The sequence below is a fragment of the Felis catus genome, chromosome B4 (genome assembly GCF_018350175.1).
Source record: "Felis catus isolate Fca126 chromosome B4, F.catus_Fca126_mat1.0, whole genome shotgun sequence".
NCBI classification, from domain to species: Eukaryota; Metazoa; Chordata; class Mammalia; order Carnivora; family Felidae; genus Felis; species Felis catus.
The window spans coordinates 114,363,319-114,375,723 of NC_058374.1; the positions used below are offsets into that span (position 1 = coordinate 114,363,319).

The 12,405-nt window shown below is 41.0% G+C and overlaps 1 protein-coding gene across 1 annotated transcript in view; it reads left to right on the plus strand.

Moving 5' to 3' along the window:
- The window catches only part of PLEKHG7 (pleckstrin homology and RhoGEF domain containing G7), a 69,364-nt gene extending 57,084 nt beyond the window's left edge, over positions 1-12,280 (plus strand). The window contains 4 exon segments of the mRNA XM_045062676.1: positions 6,555-6,709; positions 11,100-11,158; positions 11,161-11,199; positions 12,173-12,280. Of these exon segments, the coding sequence (XP_044918611.1) occupies positions 6,555-6,709; positions 11,100-11,158; positions 11,161-11,199; positions 12,173-12,280 (361 nt within the window).
- Positions 12,281-12,405: the final 125 nt, after the last annotated feature.

The following is a 12,405-nucleotide window of genomic DNA, read 5'->3' on the forward strand; positions in this document are numbered from 1 at the left end:
TGGGAGCCAGGGGTGGGAGAGAGTCCCGAGCTCTCAGTGCCTACTTGTATATAAGAGCTGCAGAAGCCAATTCATGGGCAGCTGGCATCACAGACAAAAATGTGTGTGTGGCTAATGCCACAAAATCTCTTCTGAGAACAGGGATTTTTCCCATCACTTAAGTGTTGATGGTTACCACGATGGTTGTTGTTACCACACGTTAAGCCACAGCCTCAGGGTCTACCAAAGGCTTTCTGATCTCCCCCTTCCCAGTGTGCTCCAAGTGGTAGCGGGAGGGGGGCCTCCTCAAAGGCTCTCAGACACCTGCCCTTAGAGTGGGGAGGAGGAGCTACGGTCTGTCTTAGGTCCTTGGAGATGTCCAATGTTGTTTCATTCTGCCTCTTTACCAAATGACTAGCTTTGCACAGATATAAGATCGCGAACTGGATAGTTCACATCTTTTAATAACCTAAGCTTCTAGGCAGCATGGTGGTAAGCTGCACTAAATAATTTAAGGCTCTTTAAGCAATAAAATAGATACCCATTCATCAATCTATGAATAGCTGATCGGTGTTTGGGAAGGGAACGGTGCCACAAAATATGAAGAGTCACAGTTTGGAAGGTCGGATGGCCTCCTATTTTAAGCTACCCGGACCCATCCTAGCTGAATAAGTCAAGCCCTAAAAAATCTCTATCCCCTTCACAAACCTTGACGCGAACACAGCTTGCTTTCACTTCAAATAGTGGCAGAAATGAGAGCAAGTGAACGAATGGCAGCCCGTATTAACCACAAGCTAATATGCCGGTTTCATGCTTCACAACCGGATTCCAAACCAAAGAATGGCATGTTTTAAATTCCTCTCTCTATTTTTTCCTCTTTGCTATTTGATGCGCAATATATGTCGTGCAAATCACAATCTTTGACATTCTTTTTAAAAAACTCAGCATCTTATATTCAGCGTCTTAAATAATTCAATTATTTACAAATAATAGGTATGGAATCTATTTAATCAGTGTTAGATTCCACGGATGGATGGAGTTGGCCAAAATGGGGCTCCCCTTTCTGATTCATCTAACATAGTACTAGAGAGACTGGAACTGAAAATCTTCCCACTCATGTGATGGAAATTTAAATGTTTCCCAGTCATGGACCTCACCCATTATTTATACAGACAATTAAACTTGGGGACCTGGAACACTATGTACTTTACGGCTTTAAATCACTATGTATTGATGGAAGGCTTTTGTGTGTCTCGCGTCCATGAAATACAGCCAGACCAACACTAAACCATCCTACACACCTAGAACACTGATTGGAGGATTAACACAACAACCTGCACAACCTGAACCACAGAATTCAGCAGGTACGCGGCGCGGAGAAGTGAACTTGGGGAGCGAGAAGGTGCAGGAAGGGAGGTACTTTTGCGAGTGGAGAGAGGATGGAAACTGGGTGGGGTGGGGGGGGTGGAAAATACGGGAAAGGCACCCCTCCCCAAAAGCAGCTGGAGAGAAAGTAGAAAATTGGAAACAGCCGCAGGGACTAAACTAAAAAGGGAGAAAGAAGGAAGGAGAGGGTTTAAATTCCATTAAGACTGTAAACAAGGGGAGCGCAAAGGCTGCAACTCCACAGCTCCATACCTGGAGGCGCTCTGGTGGGAAGGGCGAATCCCCAGGAACAGAGTGGGGTCCGGGAGGTTCTCGGGCCACACAGGGAAAAGCGGTTCCACTGCTGGAAGGACATTTGGTAGAGACTGTTGAAGCCACCTGGTCCCAGCAGACCCCAGAAAACGGCCACATTCGCTGGTGCTGGAACAAGGTCCTTAAGGGTGAAGCCTGGTGCCCGATGTGTGTTGTGATTGTCTATAATCCCTGACGCGCTGCTGCAACACTATCTTGCGAACTTTTTCTGAGGTGGGCTGGCACCTGGCCATAGTCCTGGGGCACCGACAGCAGCAGGGTCCAGCGGGCATTCCTGGGTGCAACCGGCATTCGGCCATTGCTCATTCAGCCATTGCTCAGTGAGACCCTCCCGCAGAGGGGCGGAACGGGTCAAAGCCGCAGTCCTTCAGAAGTAAGGGGCCGGGAAAAACAGCCGCATCTGAGACAAAACTCAGGACAGAAGTATTGCCTGGGGCCTGGTCACAGAGAGTGAAAAAGCGGGGAGTGGATGAAAGCTGAAGACAGAGGATGGGTCCGCGATTGCTGATCCTGGAGAACAGACTGGGTAACTGAGTGGCGCCATTTTTCACCGCCCCCGCGCAAGCGCATACGCACCTAAGAGCGCCGCAACAATCCACCCCAGTAGGCTAGCAGCGCCATCTAGTGGAAAGCGGCGCCATTACACTGAGCCCCACCCAACCGGGCCAACTTCGATCTTCAAGGACACAAGTCTCACTGCCGGCTTAGTTTATCAACTATAAAGCACGGACTTTAAACTATAAAACACTGACTATGAAACACTGACTTCTAGGGGAAAACGAAGTAATTTTAGTCCTACTTCAGTCTGTTAATAGGTCCATCTATTCAATTTTCTTTTTTTTTCTCTTAAACTTATTTTTCTTGAATACAGAAAGAGAAAAAATTCATTTTTATTTTCAATTTTTACTAAAAATATTTTTCTTTAATTTTTATCACAGTATTTTTTACTTTTGTGTAAATTTTTTCAAATTCTATTTCACTTCCATTATTTTATTTTAGTCTACTTCAGTGTATTCACCTTCTCAAATTTTCAAATGATCTCCTTTTTTTCTTTTCTTTTTTCTTTTTCTTTTTTCTTTTCTCATTTCTTTTTTTCTTGAATGCAGAAAGAGAAAAACCTCATTTTTACCTTCAATTTCTATTAAAAATATTTTTCTTTACGTTTTTTACTATATTTTTTGCTTTTATGTAAATTCTTTCAAATTCTGTTTTACTTCCATCATTTTATTTTAGTCTACTACAGTGTATTCACTTTTTCAAATTTTCAAACGATTTGCTTTTTTCCTTTTTTTCTTTTTTCTCTTTCTCATTTCTTTTCTTTTTCTTGAATATAGAAAAAGAAAAAATTCACTTTTATTTTTAATTTTTAATAAAAATATTTTTCTTTAATTTTTTTCTACTACATTCTTTACTTCTGTGTATATTTTTTCAAATTTTATTTTACCTCCATCATCTCATTTTAGTCTACTTCAGTGTATTCATTTTTTCAAATTCTCAAATGATTTCCTTTTTTTTCTCCCCCCCCCCAATTTTTTTTCTCTAATCTGTCAAAGCACTTTCAACACCCAGACCAAAACACACCTAGGATCTAGCATCATTTATTCGATTTGTGTGTGTGTGTGTGTGTGTGTGTGTGTAATTTTTTTATTTTAATTTTTCTACCTCATTAATTCCTTTACTCCCTTCAAAATGACAAAACGAAGGAATTCACCCCAAAAGAAAGAGCATGAAGAAATGGCAGCCAGGGATTTAACCAACACAGATACAAACAAGATGTCTGAACCAGAATTTAGAATCACAATAATAAGAATACTAGCTGGAGTTGAAAATAGATTAGAATCCCTTTCTGCAGAGATAAAAGAGTAAAAAATAGCCATAATGAAATTAAAAATGCTATAACTGAGCTGCAATCATGGATGGATGCAGCGGCGGCAAGGATGGATGAGGCAGAACAGAGAATCAGCGATATAGAGGACAAGTTTATAGAGAACAGTGAAGCAGAAAAAAAGAGGGAGATTAAGGCAAAAGAGAATGATTTAAGAATTAGAGAAATCAGTGACTCATTAAAAAGGAATAACATCAGAATCCTAGGGGTCCCAGAAGAGGAAGAGGAAAACTTCCAAACTCTTTCTATGAAGCCAGCATTACCTTGATTCCAAAACCAGACAAAGACCCCACTAAAAAGGAGAACTATAGACCAATTTCCCTGATGAACATGGATACAAAAATCCTCAATGAGATATTAGCCAACCGGATCCAACAATACATTAAAAAAATTATTCACCATGACCAAGTGGGATTTATACCTGGGATGCAGGGCTGGTTCAATATCCACAAAACAATTAATGTGATTCATCACATCGATGAAAGAAAGGACAAGAACCATATGATCCTCTCAATAGATGCAGAGAAAGCATTTGACAAAATACAGCATCCTTTCTTAAAAACCCCCAAGAAAGTAGGGAGAGAAGGAGCATACCTCGAGATCATAAAAGCCATATATGAACGACCCAATGCTAATATCATCCTCAATGGGGGAAAAACTGAGAGCTTTCCCCCTAAGGTCAGGAACAAGACAGAGATGTCCACTCTTGTCACTGCTATTCAACATAGTGTTGGAAGTCTTAGCCTTTGCAATCAGATAACACAAAGAAATAAAAGGCATCCAAATTGGCCAGGAGGAAGTCATACTTTCTTCTGCGCAGACGGCATGATATTTTATATGGAAAACCCAAAAGATTCCACCAAAAAACTGCTAGAATTGTTCATGAATTCAGCAAAGTTGCAGGATATAAAATCAATGCACAGAAATCGGTTTCGTTCCTCTGCTTCAACAATGAAGCGACAGAAAGAGAAATCAAGGAATCGATCCCATTTACAGTTGCACCAAAAACCATAAAACACCTAGGAATAAGTCTAACCAAAGAGGTGAAAAATCTATACACTGAAAACTATAGAAAGCTTATGAAAGAAATTGAAGAGACACACACAAAAAATGGAAAAAAGATTCCATGCTCCTGGATAGGAAGAACAAATATTGTTACAATATTGATACTACCCAAAGCAACCTGCATATTCAATTCAATCCCTATCAAAATAACACCAGCATTCTTCAGAGAGCTAGCACAAATAATCCTAAAATTTTTATGGAACCAGAAAAGACCCCAAATAGCCAAAGCAATCTTGAAAAAGAAAACCAAAGCAGGCGGCATCACAATCCCAGACTTCAAGCTATACTACAAAGCTGTAATCATCAAGACAGTATGGTACTGGCACAAGAACAGACACTCAGATCAGTGGAACAGAATAGAGAACCCAGAAACGGACCCACAAACGTGTGGCCAACTAATCTTTGACAAAGCAGGAAAGAATATCCAATGGAATAAAGACAGTCTCTTCAGCAAGTAGTGCTGGGAAAACTGGACAGCGACATGCAGAAGAATGAACCTGGACCACTTTCTTACACCATACACACAAAAAAAAACCTCAAAATGGATGAAAGACATAAATGTAAGACAGGAAGCCATCAAAATCCTCGAGGAGAAAGCAGGCAAAAACCTCTTTGATCTTGGCCACAGCAACTTCTTACTCAACACGTCTCCAGAGGCAAGGGAAACAAAAGCAAAAATGAACTACTGGGACCTCATCAAAATAAAAAGCTTCTGCACCGTGAAGGAAATGATCAGCAAAACTAAAAGGCAACTGACAGAATGGGAGAAGATATTTGCAAACGACATATCAGATAAAGGGTTAGTATCCAAAATCTATAAATAACTTATCCAACTCAACACCCAACAAACAAATAATCCAGTGAAGAAATGGGCAAAAGACATGAATAGACACTTCTCTAAAGAAGACATCCAGATGGCCAACCGACACATGAAAAAATGCTCAACATCACTCATCATCAGGGAAATACAAATCAAAACCACAAGGAGATACCACCTTACACCTGTCAGAACGGCTAACACTAACAACTCGGGTAACAACACATGTTGGCGAGGATGCAGAGAAAGAGGGTCTCTTTTGCATTGTTAGTGGCAATGCAAGCTGGTATAGCCACTCTGGAAAACAGTATGGAGGTTCCTAAAAAAATTAAAAATAGAACTACCCTACGACCCAGCAATTGCACTACTAGGCATTTATCCATGGGATACAGGTATGCTGTTTTGAAGGGACACGTGCACCCCCATGTTTATAGCAGCACTATCCACAATAGCCAAAGGATGGAAAGAGCCCAAATGTCCATCAATGGATGAATGGGTAAAGAAGATGTGGTATATATATATACAACGGAGTATTACTCGGCAATCAAAAAGAATGAAATCTTGCCATTTGCAACTACGTAAATGGAACTGGAGGGTATTATGCTAAGTGAAATTAGAGAAAGACAAAAATCCTATGACTTCACTCATATGAGGACTTTAAGAGACAAAACAGATGAACACAAGGGAAGGGAAACAAAAATAATATAAAAACAGGGAGGGGACAAAACATAAGAGACTCTTAAATATGGAGAACAGAGGGTTACTGGAGGGGTTGTGGGAAGGGGGATGGGCTAAATGGGTAAGGGGCACTAAGGTATCTACTCCTGAAATCATTGTTGCACTATACGCTAAGTAATTTGGATGTAAATTTTAAAAAATAAAATAAAATAAAATAAAATACGTGGTATGAAATAAATAAATAAATAAATAAATAAATAAATAAATAAAAACACTATGTATTGGAGGGAAGTGCTTTTCAAGATCCAGAAAGAATCGTTAGCTGGAGTTTAAGCAATTGTTTCTAAAAATTGATTTGGTTAAGGACGCACCTTAGGTATGTGCATCAGTGTCGATTTCCTATTTATTGCATTATTTTCTTCTTTACTTTGGGAAACTTGGAGGTTCAGGCACTGGTTTAATGTGTCCTTTGCTTACTGCTGAGCCGTGAACAGTAATAAAAGAGGGTGGTTCGTGTATGGTACTTGATCAGCCCATTCCACTAGACCGATTGGTGGTCAAAAGTATGGATCCACTCCACGTGTCTGGCCTGTGTCTATTTTCATCAGTCAGCTTAGCTGTTTGCCGTCATGGAGTTTTATATTGGCCTTGTTTTGGTAATAAGACATGAATCCAATTTAAATCTTCGTAAGATACAACGCCTGATTCCTATGTGACTAGCACTCACTCTACGAATTAATTCTGAAAAAACTGTTGGACTTGGTTTCCAGTGCTTGGATAACTCAACTCTACCACTCACTAACTGTGGCTTTTTTTTTTTAATGTTTATTATTTTTGAGAGAGAGAGAGAGAGAGAGAGTGAGCAGGAAAGGGGCAGCAAGGGAGACCCAGAATCCGGAAGCAGGCTCCAGGCTCTGAGCTGTCAGCACAGAGCCCAACGTGGGGTTCGAACCCACAAACTGTGAGATCATGAACTGAGCCGAAGTTGGAGGCTTAGCCAGACTGAGCCACCCAGGCGCCCCAACGGTGGATTTTTTTTAGTCCCATAGCTCTGAACTGAAAAACAATACCAAAAGCAAATTCCATTTCTTAAGGATGTCAAGAAAGGCGAGGCATTTGAATCTTCTCAGCCACAGATTTCTCCTGGTGAAATAGGAATATCTACCTCCGTGGTCAGGAGAGTGAGATGGAATAACGCCTGTAAAGCACTCAATACACTATTATCAGTATTTGGTATCATTATTAGTACAATTGGTATTGTTAAAGCACTGGTAAACAATGATGTGCCTGCCTTACAAGTCTAAGATATTATAATAGCTCTGTGGAAAGAAATATGTCAGAAATGAAGATATATATATAGAGAGAGAGATGGAGAGAGAGAGATGCGCACGTGCACATAAAAATGTAGGTGTATATGTCAAAAATACATATCCTCTTATTCATTTGCTCAAGCATTCCCTGAGTGTCTCCTGAGAACCAGGCACTCTGTGGGCACCCTGGAGTTAGAAAGACAGATAAGAAACAGCCCTTGTTTTGGGGGGAGTCCTCAGAATAATCAAAGATCAATAGTAAACCCTGATGTGGAAGCCCTGGGACTCAGTTTCCTCAGTGCTGGGGGAATGGCCTGTGTTCAGAAGGAAGCAGAAGGGGATTCTGCCACATGTACAGGCTCCTAGGAGACCTGCTGAAGCCAGGCTGGCGGGGGTGAGGGGATCACCTTTCTGTCCTAAGGGAGGAGCAGGAAAAAACAGGAGCACTACCCATGGTTCTCAACTCCCAAACCAGCAGCCAAGCCCAGAGCTTTACTGACAAGCGTAGGGTGACCTTAAACACGGTGGAGAAACACTACACAGTGAATGAATGAAAACACACCTGAATAATAATAATGGCAAACATTGACATTGTTGTGTTATGTAACTAAGTTATATATGTCAATGCTTTGCATGTTAGCTCATGAGTGGAAGCAAACTTTCCCCAAGAGCAGGTGGGGTCCACGAAGAGGCAACATCTAGAACCCGAGCCTTCTGCCCTCTTGTCTGTTCTTTCCACTTCTGCTGGGATTTGCTGAAACGTGACCTGCGCAGGCTGAAAGGCCTCGTATTTGAATCGACTGTGACCCCTTGGGGTCTGTGTAAGCTGAAGTCTGCCTAAGGCCAGAAGACATTTCTAGAGGAAATGTCCCCTTAAAAGGGGAGCAAAGCCTTTGTCCGTGAGTGTGCTCCCCAGCCCCCTCCCTGCCACTGCCCCCGGGGAGCCCCCCCTCCCTGGTCAGCGATGGCAGAGGGGGTGTTGATAGGCAGAGACTCAGCACAGGGGCCCAGAAGTACTTTTGTCTGCTTGCTTAGTTTACTTTTTCATGGGGAAAAATGCCATCACCAGAGGCCATCATCCTAGGGCAGGACATTTTTGTCACTCCAGCGGCCACAGTCAGAAGGTGGTAAACGGACTTGAGGGCAGGAGGCTGTCAGAACCCCAGGGCAGGAGTGGAAGCGGCTTACTTAGGCTGGGGGCTCAGGTTAGTGTCAGCCCTGCCGGCTCTAGGAACTCGACTTTCTGGGAACTGTCACATCCCTGGATTACCTTGGGAGATGCAGGTTTTTTCTTCTCTATTCCTTTTTTTTTTTTTTTTTAATAAAAACTATCTTTTTTTAAAGCTGTGTTTCCACCATTTTTTTTGTTATTTTCTAATTTGTTACTACCATCTCGTCCTCTATACATTCATGTATTTTTTTTCCTCATTCCTCTCATCTATTATTTTGACTGTCCAGATAGTACATGAACCAAAATAGCTGTAGGATGGGAGAGAATAAAGGGCTAAAAAAGACGAGATGGGGCTTTGGAGTGATTGACAACCTAGTTTCAAATCCCGGCTGTATCATTTGCAAGCTGTGTGACCTGGGGAAAATGAAATCTGCTTCCTTATTCGTAAGTAGGAACTAGATGACTTAGTTGCTGTGTGGTTTAAATGATACAAAAAGGAGGGGGAAAAAGATACAGTGCCCAGGAATAAGGATTTAATAAATGGTGTCAGTTGTTGTATTAATTATTGTTAATTGCTATATTAGAATGTCAGGCAAGAAAAAGGGCGATTCTTGACCACATATTTTCTCTCCTCGTTTTATTTTACCAGCCTCGCTGGACCAGTTCCCCTGCTTATAATGTTCCCTGTACCCATGTTACAAATCAGGCAGATGTCGGATACCTTGAATAATTGAGAACTACAGTTACAATTTTTGAGGATAACGGATTCCAAAATCCAGCCAAGAACAACCACCTCATCTGAAAAGCCTCACTCCCTACAGAATATTTACAAGGAGAAAAATCAAGGGGTAAAACAAATTCACTCAGATCTTTTTTCCCCAGAAAGTTATTTTAATAGTCCTCCCATCTCAGAGAAGCTGACAGAATGTCATGCCCTTAACAGACTTTGTTGTGGTAGAATTTAGGAATTAGGAACCTTAGACTGCTATGAGTATTACCTGTGATACTAGAATAGTTCTTGCAGTTATGAAAATGAAAGTCTTGGGGCATCTGGGTGGCTCAGTCAGTGGAGCGTCCGACTTTGGCTCAGGTCATGATCTTGCCGTTCGCGAGTTCGAGCCCCACGCCAGGCTCTGTGCTGACAGCTCAGAGCCTGGAGCCTGTTTCAGATTCTGTGTCTCCCTCTCTCTGACCCTCCCCCATTCATGCTCTGTCTCTCTGTCTCAAAATAAATAAACGTTAAAAAAATAAAAAAAAAAAAAAGAAAAGAAAGAAAGTCTTGCATTTGCTCTGATTTTGAAATGAGGCCCAACCTCTTCCGGTGAGTCTGAGTTAAACCCACACATTTCATCAAATACAAATAATGACAGGGGGCACGCATCAGCTTATGATCCGCCAGGAATAAAAAGTCAGTGCTCTCCTCCTTCTCTCTGAAGTACTCCTTGGTATGACCAGAAAGAAGACAAGCCTGGTTTGGTTTTTGTTTGTTCCCACACATAAATTAACTGCATGGACTGCAGAATTTTACTCCCTGTGTTGTATTAGAATTTCAAGGAAGAAGTTTTTATTTTAAAAGCACCTGCCAGGGGCGCCTGGGTGGCTCAGTCGGCTAAGTGTCCGACTTCAGCTCAGGTCATGATCTCGCGGTCTGTGAGTTCAAGCCCCGCATTGGGCTCTGTGCTGACAGCTCGGAGCCTGGAGCCTGCTTCGGATTCTGTGTCTCCCTCTCTCTCTGACCCTCCCCCGTTCATGCTCTCTCTCTGTCTCAAAAATAAATAAATGTTAAACAAAATGTTTAAAAAAAATAAAAGCACCTGCCACATTAAAAAAAACAATAAAACAAAACAAAAACACGAGAATTACTCTCTCAGTATCTCCTGTCATTTCTCCAAGAGACCAGCTAGGTAATGACAGAACAGACTTTCTTTTACAAGCACAGAAACCACACCAACACTTATTTTTGTTTGTTTCACATCTCACATAATTTGTAGATGCTGAATTTTGAGTCAATTTTTTGGCCTGTTAATGAAGCACTCAGGAGACTTGGTATTTTTGGTACCTCTTACTTTGTCTATAACCCTTGCTCCGATGGGATTTCACTTTAAATACAACAGTAACATTTTAAACAGGAGTGGTGGATGAAAGAGACAACAGTTACATTGTTTTCCATCTTTTTATTATCTGTATTTTACATACACACTATCCACCTAGCATGCTAAATTTCTTCTAGAAGGTGCCCGTTTTCCATCACATAAGCCATAATTGCATTTCATCAAGCTGCAGAAGTTGTTAGCTAAGGAAGAAAGGGTTCTCATATTTAAGTGGGCTCTCTTTGGGCGTGGTAGTGAAGTCTTGCTCTCAGAATCAATTCTTTTTGTTTGTTATCTACATAAACTTTCCCTATTCATTGAGAATATTCAAAAACTCTAGGTTCTTGTCCCGAGAAACTGGATTTAATATTAAACGATTTCTTTTGCCTATGTAACCTTTTTGTAGCGTTTGGGCTGAGAAATGCTTTCCTTGTACAACATGAAAACAGACATCGACGGTGTGTACAGCAATGTTCTTATTCCAAACCCAAAGAGAAAATATCAAAGTATGTATCTCAGTTGTGCAGGTTTTGATTCTTCAGACCTGACATAAGGAAGAATCTCCCCCCAAGCCTCTTAAGTAATGGGAAATGGGAAAGTTTGTGTATTTCCTTCGCCGGCTTTGGGAAGGGCAGAGGTTAAGAGGGGGAAGGATGTGGACATCTAGTCCCTCAAGAGCTGACCACCTCTTCACACTCACAGAGCCGACACGGCTCCTTCATTTTCGCCTGGAACAGAACCTCAAGCAGCCTTGGAGTTGCACAGCTTACGTGAAACAATGGGAAAGAACTGCTTTGGATTGCATGATTGACTTTTAAGGTGTTCCGACTGTGAAAGTCCTGGTATGCAAATTATGTGACGTCCGCTCAAATGAGGGGCCACCGCAATAATGAACCACCTTTGAAGATACTCCAGTGTTCAGAAAAGAGGCCAGTGTTGACTCAGCTATGGCACTGAGAAGCAGCCGCCTGACTGGTTTCTCCATCTTAGAAGTTTTCTTTCCCCACGAAGGTTATCATCACGGCAACATCGTAGCCAATTAACGCCGTGTTGCTTTAGCCCTAATAACTCAATTTCCAGGGTCACCTCCCTCAGTCGGCTTTGCAAATTATGCCACTTGTTAAGAACTATTTCCATACAAAACGGAAATTCAAGGAATTCAATTTTCAAACTATTTATATTCTCAGTGCTCGTTTTTCTAGTATCACGGACTATTATGATTCCTTGATTATTCATAACTCTTTTCCCAACTTCCATACCATACTCATTTAATCCACTTCCATTTTCATAGATGATTAGAGGTATTTGTGACATATTAAAGAAAACGGGAAACATGCAAGTGTTTCATTAGTCTTCCGTTTTAAAGAGCAAGTCAATAAATACAAAGGAAAATATTAGTCCAAGTATGTGAATAATTGTCAACATTCTCTCTATATATATTATATATATAGTATATATGTATTATATGATTTTTAACAGAAAACATGGATGACACAAATAACAGCAGCAATATCTTGCTTCACCAAGAACCAGGAAACCAAGAAGATATCTTTATTTACGTCACCTGCAGAATCCTCTGAAATGTAGGAACCTAAAACAAATGGTGCATTTTTTAGACATTAGGATTAAGGTATTCTTTCATTCAAACTTTTCTAACACTTATTTAGTGATGAGCTAGAAAGAAATGTGCATTTTATTTTTTTTTCAACGTT